The sequence below is a fragment of the Euleptes europaea genome, chromosome 4, assembly GCF_029931775.1.
Source record: "Euleptes europaea isolate rEulEur1 chromosome 4, rEulEur1.hap1, whole genome shotgun sequence".
NCBI lineage: Eukaryota > Metazoa > Chordata > Lepidosauria > Squamata > Sphaerodactylidae > Euleptes > Euleptes europaea.
The window spans coordinates 14,422,441-14,435,131 of NC_079315.1; the positions used below are offsets into that span (position 1 = coordinate 14,422,441).

General features: G+C 45.8%; 1 protein-coding gene across 1 annotated transcript in view; it reads left to right on the forward strand.

The window, feature by feature from the left end:
- Window positions 1-2,635: 2,635 nt before the first annotated feature.
- The window catches only part of SPMAP2L (sperm microtubule associated protein 2 like), a gene marked incomplete at its 5' end in the record, with an annotated part of 30,262 nt that continues 20,206 nt past the window's right edge, over window positions 2,636-12,691 (forward strand). The window contains 3 exons of the mRNA XM_056848736.1: window positions 2,636-2,658; window positions 6,798-6,854; window positions 7,264-7,392. Coding sequence (XP_056704714.1) covers window positions 2,636-2,658; window positions 6,798-6,854; window positions 7,264-7,392 — 209 coding nt within the window. The remainder of the gene's footprint in view (window positions 2,659-6,797; window positions 6,855-7,263; window positions 7,393-12,691) is intronic.

Consider the following 12,691-nt stretch of genomic DNA (forward strand, 5'->3'; position numbering starts at 1 on the left):
TCCCCATCCTGCCCTCAGGCTCCACCCCAGAAACCTCCCGCCAGGGGCGAAGAGAGACCTTGCAACCCTAGTTTATAATGAATATTCAACATGTTCTTTAAAAAGAAAATGAGGGTGCTGGGGGGAGGGGTTTCTAGGATCAGAGGAGCATGCCTATTCTATTAGGTGCTGTGGAACACAGGCAGGACGGTGCTGCTGCCGTCGTCTTGTTTGTGGGCTTCCTAGAGGCACCTGGTTGGCCACTGTGTGAACTGACTGCTGGACTTGATGGGCCTTGGTCTGATCCAGCAGGGCTTTTCTTATGTACTTATTATAATTATATTATATAATATTATATTGGGTGCTGTGGAACACAGGCAGGATGGTGCTGCTGCTGTTGTCTTGTTTGCGGGCTTCCTAGAGGCACCTGGTTGGCCACCATGTGAACAGACTGCTGGACTCGATGGACCTTGGTCTGATCCAGCACAGCCTTTCTTATGTTATGATCTGAATAAGTGAGTTCAAACCCTACTTTCAGCAGCACACACGTTAAAACGTGTCTTAAGAGTTACTGCAGGGCCCTTCACAGAAAAATCGTACACGCCACTCAATGGAAGAATTTAACATAAAATGGCAACCTGTATATGATTACTCACCTGCTTGAAATATTTAGAGGATTAATAAGATTGCTAAAATAGAAACTATCTAGGAAAGTTTAAGAATCGTTCTGATGTTTTTATTGCTTAGATTTATGACGAAGTGATGAGAATGTAAACCATTCAAAAGCTCGGATATTGCTAGGGTTGCCAACCTCCAGGTACTAGCTGGAAATCTGCTGTAACAACCGATCTCCAACCGATAGAGATCAGTTCACCTGGAGAAAATGGCCACTTTGGCCATTGGACTCTATGGCATTGAAGTCCCTCCCCTCCCCAAACCCCACCCTCCTCAGGCTCCGCCCCAAAAACCTCCTGCCGGTGGCAAAGAGGGACCTGGCAACCCTCGATATTACACATCTTGTTTTTCCTTTTTATTGTCCCCTCCCCTCTTCTTTCTGTACCCTATAACACAAAAATTAAAAGGTTTTTTAATTTTTTTTAATTAATTTTTATAATATAAAACAAAAGAAACAATAGAAAAAATACAAAAATAAAAATAACAAAAATACAAAATGCAAGAGTACATACAATTTTTTTTAAAGGTTTTTTTAAAAAAGAAAAGAAAAACCGTACACGCCTTGCACGCGTGTTTACTGTAACGTGCGTGCGCGGGGAGGCTACCTTCCCTGCAAAGCCGCATCACCTTGCAAGTAAAACCCCGCAGGGCGCCCAGAACAACCTCTCCTCCTTGCGCGTGCGCACAAGCTCGCGGCGGCGCTCGCGCAGAAGCCCCGGGGAAATGGGTGGGGCGAGGGAAACCTCGCGCGTGCGCACAAGCTCGCGGCGGCGATCGCCTCGCGCAGAAGCCCCGGGGAAATGGGCGGGGCGAGGGAAACCTCTCCTCCTCGCGCGTGCGCACAAGCTCGCGGCGGCGGTCGCGCCTCGCGCAGAAGCCCCGGGGAAATGGGCGGGGCGAGGGAGGAGCGCCCCCACCCACGCACCCCCCCGGCGAGAGCGGTTTGGTTGCCCGGGCGACCGGAAACCTCCCCGCCGCCCCACGGACGGCGCAAGCGCGTTGCGTGCCGCGGTGCAGAGGCCCCGCAGGCCTAGGGTGGGGGTCTCCTTCTCGACGCTTTGGCTCCCGCAATGGCCGCAGGTGCGTGACGGAGAGGCCCCGCACAGCCCCTCCCCCCAACCCAGCAGTCCTCTCTCTGCAATGCCTTCCAAAGTGCATTAGCTCTCTACTGATAAGTTTCATTTATGTCTTCCTGTTATCTTCTGCTGGGTACCCAAGGTTGGGTGAAAACCTTCCAACTTGTTTCTGGTGTGCGAATGCACTTGGGGGCAGATCTATTTCCCCCCCCCTCCCTGGAGAAGATAACAGGAATGGAAGCAAAAAAGGAGGGGAATAAAACCCAACCTAAAAACAAAAGCTGGGTACCCAAAATATCTATAAGCCTATGTATAAATACTGAAAGTATAATTTATTAGAAGCGCTATGCAAAATTTAAAAGCATTCAAATAGCACAATGGCCTATTCTGAGGTTGATAACTGCTATTTTAATCCTTTTAAATCATTTTAAATTTTACATAGCGCTTCTAATAAATTATACTTTCAGCATTTATACATAGATTTATAGATATTTTGGGTACCCAGCTTTTGTTTTTAGGTTGGGTTTTATTCCCCTCCTTTTTTTCTTCAATTCCTGTTATCTTCTCCAGGGAGTGGGAAAATATATCTGCTCCAAAGTGCATTCACACACCAGAAACAAGTTGGAAGGGACCACCAGGGTCATCTAGTCCAACCCACCTGCACATAGAGGAGGCTGAAGTTGGTTCCCTATTCCCAGTTTGTTTCCTATTCCCAGTTCCTTATTCACATTTCCTGGTTCCTGACTGATTTTGAGGACAATTCAAAAGCTGTGCACCCCAAAATATGGATTGAACCACCACATATACACCCCCACATTCAGGGGACTGTGCCGTTCGAGATGGGGCATACTGGGTTGGTCCAAAGTCCGGTTCTTGTGCCAGCGGTTCCCAAGTGGGGTGCCCCCCCCCATCAATACACACACAGACACTGCACCCCAAAATAATCTTTGGACCACCCCAAATGACATCCCGACACTCCAGAGAAACCAGGAAGTGTGAATAAGGAACCGGGAATAGGAAACAAACTGGGAATAGGGAACCAACTTCAGCCTCCTCTTAGGAGAGGTACTGTAAAGACAGATGGATTCATATATAATACTCCAGCCACCTATATGTTTGGAGATGAACACATGAAGCAGCTTTATACTGAATCAGACCCTTGGTCCATCAAAGTCAGTATTGTCTGCTCAGACCGGGTCTTTGGTACAGGTCTTTCACACCACCTACTTGCCTGGGCCCTTTAACTGGAGATGCCGGGGATTGAACCTGGGACCTTCTGCATGCCAAGCAGATGGCTCTACCACTGAACCGCAGCCCCTCCCCTAAAGTATCTGCAGGGTCCTATTAGAACACATGAAGCTGCCTTCTACTGAATCTAAGAGGACCTGCCTAGGATCATTCCTGCAGAAAGTTAGGTTCCCCCCACATATCTTCTCCAGGGAGAGGAAAAAAATCTGCTCCAAAGTGCATTCACACACCAGAAACAAGTTGAAAGGGACCACCAGGGTCATCTAGTCCAACCACCTGCACAATGCAGGTCTAAGGACTTGCCTAGGATCATTCCTGCAAAAAGGTCCCCCCCGCCCCATATCTTCTCCAGGGAGGGGGAAAAATAGATCCGATCCAAAGTGCATTTACAAACCAGAAACAAATATCAGAAAATAGTATCAACAAAATCATGATTGTTAATAGAAACTCAGGCTGTGAGCCTAAAAAATATTTTCCTAGGTGTAAGTTTATTTAGAATCATAGAGTTGGAAGGGACCACCAAGGTCTTCTAGTCCAGCCAACTACACAATGCAGGTCTAAGAGGACCTGCCTAAAATCATTCCTGCAAAAAGTTAGGTTCCGCCCGCCCCCCCAATATCTTCTCCAGGGAGGAAAAAAAAGATCTGCTCCAAAGTGCATTTACAAACCAGAAACAAATATCAGAAAACGGTATTAACACAAAATCATTATTGTTAATGGAAACAGGCCGTGAGCCTAAAAAATATTTTCCTAGGTGTAAGCTTACTTTTTCACCGGAAAAGACAATCATGCTAGGAAAAGTTGAGGGCAGCAGGAAAAGAGGAAGATCCAACATGAGGTGGATTGACTCAATAAAGGAAGCCACGGCCCTCAATTTGCAACATCTGAGCAAGGCTGACGAAGATAGGATGTTTTGGAGGACTTTGATTCATAGGGTCACCATGAGTCGGAAGCGACTCGACGGCACCTAACACACACAAGCTTACTTAGTATCAAAGAGTTGGAAGGGACCACCAGGGCCATCTAGTCCAACCCCCTGCACAATGCAGGTCTAAGAGGACTTGCCTAGGATCATTCCTGCAAAAGGTTAGGTTTCGCCCCCCCCCCTATCTTCTCCAGGGAGGAAAAAAAAGATCTGCTCCAAAGTGCATTTACAAACCAGAAACATATATCATAAAATTAACACAAAATCGTGATTGTTAATGGAAACTTAGGCTGTGATTCTAAAAAGTCTTTTCCTAGGAGTAAGCTTACACTTGGAATCATAGAATTATAGAGTTGGAAGGGACTACCAAGGTCATCTAGTCCAACCACCTACACAATACAGGTCTAAGAGGACCTGCCTAAAATCATTCCTGCAAAAAGTTAGGTTCCGCCCCCACCCCCCATATCTTCTCCAGGGAGGAAAAAAAAATCTGCTCCAAAGTGAATTTACAAACCAGAAACAAATATCAGAAAACGGTATTAACACAAAATCATGATTGTTAATGGAAGCTTAGGCTGTGATCCTAAAAAGTCTTTTCCTAGGAGTAAGCTTACACTTGGAATCATAGAATTATAGAGTTGGAAGGGACCACCAGGGTCGTCTAGTCCAACCCCTCGCACAATGCAGGATAAATAAATTTTATTTGCAGCTAATATGCCAGATAAAACAGATAAAATGCAGGAAATTCACAACTATCTCCCACCCACCCCCAATAACCCGTGCTCCACACCCAGAAGGGGGCTAAAGCAAGCAAGTATAATTTATTATGGTCATGGACCATCAAATAAAAGATGTTACATAATTTATAGTAAAATCACAACTATTCAGGATAAAACAAAAATTCAAATATTTTAAACCATTATGTGTCGCGTTGTTTATGCACATGGTTATTTCATTTAAGATTGTATTAAAACTCTGTGGGTTGTTGCAAACAGCAGTATTGATCAATATGGAAAGTGCAGGTTTGCAGCTGTTTAAAGCCATCTCTTTCCCTCCTTCTCTTTCAGTTTCTCCACAACATTTTCGCGTGAGTGTGAGGTAAGACAATACTTCCAGGACCGCCATGATTCCAGATAGGGTTACTGGGACCAAAAAAGGGAAAGTCAAAATTCTCTTGTAGTTCAGGTTACTCCTTGGATAACAACCCGAGTCTAGGGTCACAATGTTCTGAACCTGGGCTTGTATCCTACCACACTGCTTAGCCACATTTAAAGTCTTCCTTCAGCCCAAGAAGCCTTCCTCCCATGAGATGGTAGGATACAAGCTAAAAAGGCAAATGTGATCTTGGGCTGTATCAACAGATGTATAGTGTCCAGATCACGCAAAGTGATGGTATCGCTTTACTCTGCTCTGGTTAGACCTCACCTAGAGTGCTGTGTTCAGTTTTGGGCACCGCAATTTAAGAAAGATGTAGACAAGTTGGAACGTGTCCAGAGAAGGGCAACCAAGATGGTGAGGGGTCTGGAGACCGAGTCCTATGAGGAAAGGTTGAAAGAGCTGGGTATGTTTAGCCTGGAGAGGAGAAGACTGAGAGGTGATATGATAAACATCTTCAAAAGTAATTGAGGGACTGTCATCTAGAGGATGGTGCGGAATTGTTTTCTGTTGCCCCAGAAGGTCGGACCAGAACCAACAGGTTGAAATTAAATCAAAAGAGTTTCTATCTAGACATTAGGAAGAATTTTCTAACAGCAGTTCCTCAGTGGAACAGGCTTCCTCAGGAGGTGGTGAGCTCTCCTTCCCTGGAGGTTTTTAAGGAGAGGTTAGATGGCCAACTGTCAGCAATGCTGATTCTATGGCCTTAAGCAGTTCATGAGAGGGAGGGCATCTTGGCCATCTTCTGGGCATGAAGTAGGGGTCACTGGGGGTGTTGGGGGGAGGTAGTTGTGACATGTATCCTGCAACTCTCTCCCTCCTAGTTAGTTAGATTCGAATCCTGTCGCTACTCTATCCTGTCCAGAATGGAGTTCCTTACAATAACAAACTCATATTAGTTTTGCAAAGATAAAGAAGCTCTGTGTGTAACTTTGTATCTTAGCAGCACATAGTCCATATTCTCTGCAGGATCAGATGAGCGTACCTATTATATTAGGTGCCGTGGAACACAGGCAGGATGGTGCTGCTGCAGTCGTCTTGTTTGTGGCTTCCTAGAGGCACCTGGTTGGCCACTGTGTGAACAGACTGCTGGACTTGCTGGGCCTTGGTCTGATCTAGCATGGCCTTTCTTATATTCTTATACAAGCCAGATAGTACTCTGCTGGGTGTATGTGTCCTGGAGCACTTTGCTAATCTAATATCCCAATACCTCCCACGCTCTTGACTTCTTCTGCAGCGAACGGAAGGATTCCCCTACCCCCCATTAGAATCATGTAGTAGATGGAAACATAGGCCATTTTTGCATGGTATTTATCAGCACGTTCCAGGCTGGATTGCCCCGCATATTTTTTTGCATTTTGCACGCTGAACCGTCATTCCGGAAGTGACTGCGAAGCCAGCTCAGACCTGCTTTGCATTACTAACGAGCCCCTTTAATGCGGCCTTTGGTGTTTGCCGCAAAGAATCCCCCTCAAGGAACAATGCACATGCTATGGCTATGCAAACAGGAACAAAGGGGCAGGCGAGTGGGGGGAGTGGAACTTCTCCTTTTGCGTCGGGACCGTGAATAGGCATTTTTAAAGTCGCATTTTAAAAAAGAGCTTTGAGCAAGCATCAAAATTGACCATGCAAAAATGGCCATATACTCTAAGTACCAGGGTTTTACCTCTCTGAGTGTGTTTTATGGCTGAATCTCTGTGTATATTTATATCGCAACTTATACAAAAATGTGAACTTTCCAGGATCCAACAGCTTGCCGAACCAAAGGAAATAAAAGATGCTTGGAACTATTCTAGGTAAGATTTGTGTGAATTGTAATAACAACACTTAGAATGTATATAGTACTTTGGACATGGGTCGTATCATTTGTATGACCTCTATTGTCTCAGCATCCCAGACACATCCTAGCTGTGAGGTCACTCTTATTACCCATGTTGCAGATGGGGTTGGGGGGGCTGGAGGGCATGTAAGTAGACAGGGGTGGACAATTTTGAAAGCAATCCTGCGGAGAAGGAGGCGAGGAGGAACGGTGAGAGAAAGGGGCAGCAGAGCAGGCAATGGGAAGAGAGGGAAAAGGTATTTCCTTTTCCCGTAAGTCCTTGTGGGTTCCCCTTTGGACATGTTTATAATACAGTGGCAAAGCACAGGGCAGATAGGGCATGACCATGCTTTGTGTGGCGTCTGTGTGTTCTTTCTTTACGTCAGGAGGTTGGTCTGGGGAAACCAAGAAACCATCTGGATCCTCTCCCCAAAGACCTTGACGTGTCAGCCAAACGTGCGAATCCTGGACCTAGCGAAACCCAAGAAGAGCTTTCAGAGGAAACTCCAGCACAGGTGTGTCTTTTCCCCCCTCCCTCCCTTTAGAATATAAGAAAGGCCATGCTGGTTCAGACCAAGGTTCATCAAGTCCAGCAGTCCATTCTCACAGTGGCCAACCAGGGGCCTCTAGGAAGCCCACAAACAAGATCACTGCAGCAGCATTATCCTGCCTGTGTTCCACAGCACCTAATATAATAGGCATGCTCCTCTGATCCTGGAGAGAATAGGCATGCATCATGAGTAGTATCCATTTTTACTAGTAGCCATGAATAGCCCTCTCCTCCATTAACATGTCCACTCCCCTCTTAAACCCTTTCAAGTTGGCAGCCATCACCACGTCCTGGGGAAGGGAGTTCCACAATTCAGCTATGCGTTGTGTGAAGAAATACTTCCTTTTATCTGTTTTGAATCTCTCACCCTCCAGCTTCAGCAGATGACCCCGCATTCTAGTATTATGAGAGAGGGAGGAAAGCTTCTCCCTGTCCACTCTCTCCATAACGTGCATACTTTTATAGATCTCTATCATGTCTCCCCTTAGCCACCTTCTTTCCAAGCTAAACAGCCCTAAGCGCTTTAACTGCTCCCCATAGGGCAGTTGCTTTAGCCCCCTGATCATTTTGGTTGCTCTTTTCTGCACCTTCTCAAGCTCTGCAATATTTTTTTGTGGTGTGGTGACCAGAACTGTGCACAGTATTCCAAGTGTGGTCTTACCATAGATTTGTATAAGGGCAGTGTGACAGCAGCAGTTTTATTCTCTATTCCTCATCTAATTGAGGCCAGCGTGGAATTATGTTTCAAAGCATATGAAGGAACAGAACGAGGTTGGGCGCGATCTGAAAAATCATGCGCAGCAGGTACTTCGGATTCCCATGTGCCGAATAGCAGTCTCCTGTTTAGAACCCCAGGGAAGCCTCCCAGAAGCTGGGTGGCTGCAGTCCAAATCATCAGAGTGGTTTCAGCTTCTGCCACCTGTCTCTGGCTTCCCTCCCCGATTGTGTCCACCACCCCTCCCCACCACACCCATTCTGGGGAACAGGTTTTCAGGCGAGCTACACAGCAGGGAGGGGAGGTGGGGCAGAGAACAGGAAAGAGCCTTGCCTGCCGTATCTCCCTCTGCCCATGGAAAGTATCTGGTTTGCAAGGAGGCAAACCTTTTTTTAACTATTATTTTTATCAGAAGTTGAAAGCAATAACTTTGCTTATTTTTTGTTGCTGTACATATTGTCCTATTATGTACTTTCTGCATTGATTAATATGCCGTGGTAATACTTATGCTTCGGTTCCCGGTTTTGGGTGGTGGTGGAAAGTGCCGTCAAGTCACCCCTGACTTGAGGGGTTTGATCCCCCACTCCTCCACATGAAGCCTGCCGGGTGACCTTGGTCTAGTCACAGTTCTCTCCGAACTCTCTCAGCCCTCGCGGAGGCAGGCAAAGGCAAACCACCTCTGAACGTCTCTTGCCTTGAAAACCCTACGGGGTCACTCTAAGTCAGCTGTGACTTGACGGCACACACACACACACACACACACGATTTATAAATTTAACGGTCACATGGCTTCCCTCAAAGAATCTTGGGAGCTGTTCCTCACTGCTGCATTGGTCAGGCCGCACCTGGAGTATTGTGTGCAGTTCTAAGGGCCTCACTTCAAAAAGGGTGTGGACAGAATGGAGCGGGGGCAGAGGAGAGCAACGAGGATGATCAGGGGCCTGGAGACGAAGCCCTACGAGGAAACTTGGGGATGTTTAGCCTGGAAAAGAGGAGGTCGAGGGGGGACATGATTGCTCTCTTGAAATATTTGAAGGGCTGTCACTTAGAGGAGGGCAGGGAGCTGTTCCTGTTGGCAGCAGAGGTTAGGACTCGCAATAACGGGTTTCAATTGCAGGAGGAAAGGTACCGTCTGGATATCAGGAAAGAGTTTTTTACAGTAAGAGTTGTTCGAATCAGCTACCTAGGGAGGGGGTGAGCTTCCCCTCACCGGCAGTTTGATTCTTCCTTAAGTGGTAGAGAAAGACGGCATATAAAAACCAACTCTTCTTCTTCTACTCTCATGGTGTGGGGGGTACCCTCAGAGGAACCTTAATATGGGGCAACATCCTATTTCCCAAGTAAATCTCTCGGTATATTTTTGCAGGTGTTGAGGTTTTAGAAATTGCGCCATGTAGCTTGTCTCTGCCAGTTTTCACTTTCCCCATAACAACCAGAGACAGACCGATGGAATTTTGCTGAAATCATTTCCTCACATGCCCTCCAGAGGGAGCCCAAGAGCTTCTGGTCCCACAGCTTTGCTCACCTGTGGTTGAAAAACACCTTGGCACTAGCCACACCCCTTGGACTGCTCCTTTCCCCTCCCAAAATGTAGGATGGGGTGCTTTGAAGAGGAGGGAGAAACAGAAGGGAGCAAGACTGCTGAACTCTTTCCCAACCCAGCTGCTTAACCACAGGCCAAATCTGTGTTTTGAGTAGGGTTGCCGGCTCCAGGTTGGGAAATACCTGGAGATTCTGGGAGTGAGGGCGGGGTTTGGAGAGGGGGAGGACTTCAATGCCATAGAGTCCAATTGTCAGAGTGGCTTTTTTTCTCCAGGGGGACTGATCTCTGTTGCCTGGAGATCAGCTGTAATAGCAGGAGATCTCCAGCCGCCACATGGAGGTTGGCAACCCTAGTTCTGAGTTAAGCAGGAGTTGGTTGCACAAGAATCGCAGGACTTGCAAGTGTGATGTGGGACCTCCCTGAAGCCACTCCCTGAGAATAATTTGTTGATTTCAAAAGGAGCTTTCCTTGGGAAAAGCCTGCCACTCAAGGGAAATGACAGGTGTTGAGGATACTTGCTGCGGTTGGCAACCCTAGATGCTCTCCAAGTTTGCAATTCAGCATCCGCTCGACCATTTCATCCTGCTGTGATTAGGCACAGGATGGGATAAATTGCATTTCCCTTCCCCCATCATTGTGCCAAATGCATGCATTATAATGCATATTTTGTATGAATTCAGTTCACAAAATCAGTTGATTTATGCATTTTGTAATTTATGCATTTTGCATATTTTATAGCAAAAATCACATAGAATGGCCACAATACAAACCTTCGTTCATATCAAAATATATATTCTACATGCATACCAATCAACCAGCCTTACACCAACATCCTACATGTGCAAATGTAAAGGTCCTATATATATACATACAACACTAGACACACAACCAATAACAGACCAGTATATAAATGAGTGCCCTGACCTGGATGGCCCAGGCTAGCCTGATCTAGTCAGATCTCAGAAGCTAAGCAGGGTTAGCCCTGGTTAGTATTTGGATGGGAGACCGCCAAGGAATACCAGGGTTGCTATGCAGAGGAAGGCACTGGCAAACCACCTCTGTTAGTCTCTTGCCATGAAAACCCCAAAAAGGGTCGCCATAAGTCGGCTGCGACTTGACAGCACTTTACACACACACACACACACACATATAAATGAGTATGGCAACAAGCCTAAGCATCACTGTGTAGATGGTAACAATGGAAAACCCAAAAATTGTGCCACAATGTAATGACCGAAATGAAGTCCCCATATGGCTGTAGCCGAAGACAGAGACCGTTTCAATATGCACATAATGTCCAGCATAATTATTCCAGTGGAAAAACAGACAATTTCCTCCAGAGGCACTCAAGTCTTTTCGTACTTATGTACTTCATCTGTTTCCTTTTTCTCCTCGCCGCTTTGTAGCCTTCATGTTGCGTTTATGGCTGTAGCTGTAGATTCATAAAATGATAACATATATCCATTTCACATAAAAATTAAAATGCATCCATGTACAATATTACAATGCCCTTGTAACTCACCACCTATAATATCCTGCAGCATCCATTTATTATTTACTCGTATTTGCAAGCATTTGTGCATGTGCATTCATTTATTATATCCTTGCATTCAGTTTTGAAGCCATATGATGGGAGAATATAGATGCATTTTTTCCTTAGAGTATAATCTACCGGCAATTTTGAGTGTGCCGATATAACACACAAAACTGCACCGCGTGTCTTAATAGTGGGAAATTGATAGCAGAACAGTCACAGAATCAGCAGGACCTCCTCTTGAATAGTAAGCTCAAGCAATGGGGTCACAACACACAATCACATTGTCGGAGCGCAGCGACAAGGCATCCATTGTGTGCCCATGCGCACAACCATCCAGACAGGCCAGGGTTATTTGGTTTTATTGAGCAGGACAAGATACACATGCAGAGGGAATTATATTACAATATCTACAGAGACCAGCTTCTTCATGAATCAACAGTACAGTCTACATCAGAGCCCCGTGGCGCAGAGTGGTAAGCTGCAGTACTGCAGTCCAAGCTCTGCTCAAGACCTGAGTTCAATCCCGACGGAAGTTGGTTTCAGGTAGCTGGCTCAAGGTTGATTCAGCCTTCCATCCTTCTGAGGTTGGTAAAATGAGTACCCAGGGAAGATGACTGGGGAAGGCACTGGCAAACAACCCCGAAAACAAAGTCTGCCTAGTAAACGTCGGGATGTGATGTCACCCCATGGGTCAGGAATGACCTGGTGCTTGCACAGGGGACTTTTACCTTTTACCTTACAGTCTACAGCAGGGGACATTAGTTGATAAACTTACATAAAAAATGTAAAGGTCTTTACTAGGCAGGCTTTGTTTACGGGGTGGTTTGCCAGTGCCTTCCCCAGTCATCTTCCCTTTACCCCCAGCAAGCTGGGTACTCATTTTACCGACCTCAGAAGTATGAAAGGCTGAGTCAACCTTGAGCCAGCTACCTGAAACCGACTTCCATCGGGATCAAACTCAGGTCGTGAGCAGAGCTTGGACTACAGTACTGCAGCTTACCACTCTGTGCCACGGGGCTCCTAAACTTACATTACAAGAGGCATAAATCAAACAAGCCTTTTAAAATGTTCAGTTCATTAGAACACCAGTACAGGCATACATACCTCATTTCATTGCACTTCGCTTTATTGCGCATTGCAGATATTGCATTTTGCAGCAAGTCTATTGGCTCTATTTTTCCAAGAGCATGTGTTCACGTTGTGTCTCTGTCACATTTTGGTAATTCTAGCAATATTTCAGATTTTCCCATTATTATTACAGTATATTTTTTAGACATAACACTATTGCACACTTTAATAGACTACAGTATAGTGTAAACATTTATATGCACCAGAAAACCCAAACGTGACTTGCTTTATTGCAGTATTCACTTTATTGAGGTGGTCTGGAACCAAATCTGCAGTATCTCCAAGGTATTCTTGTATAAAGTGTCTATAAATGGATGGCTCTATATGTGAGAGGCTTATAT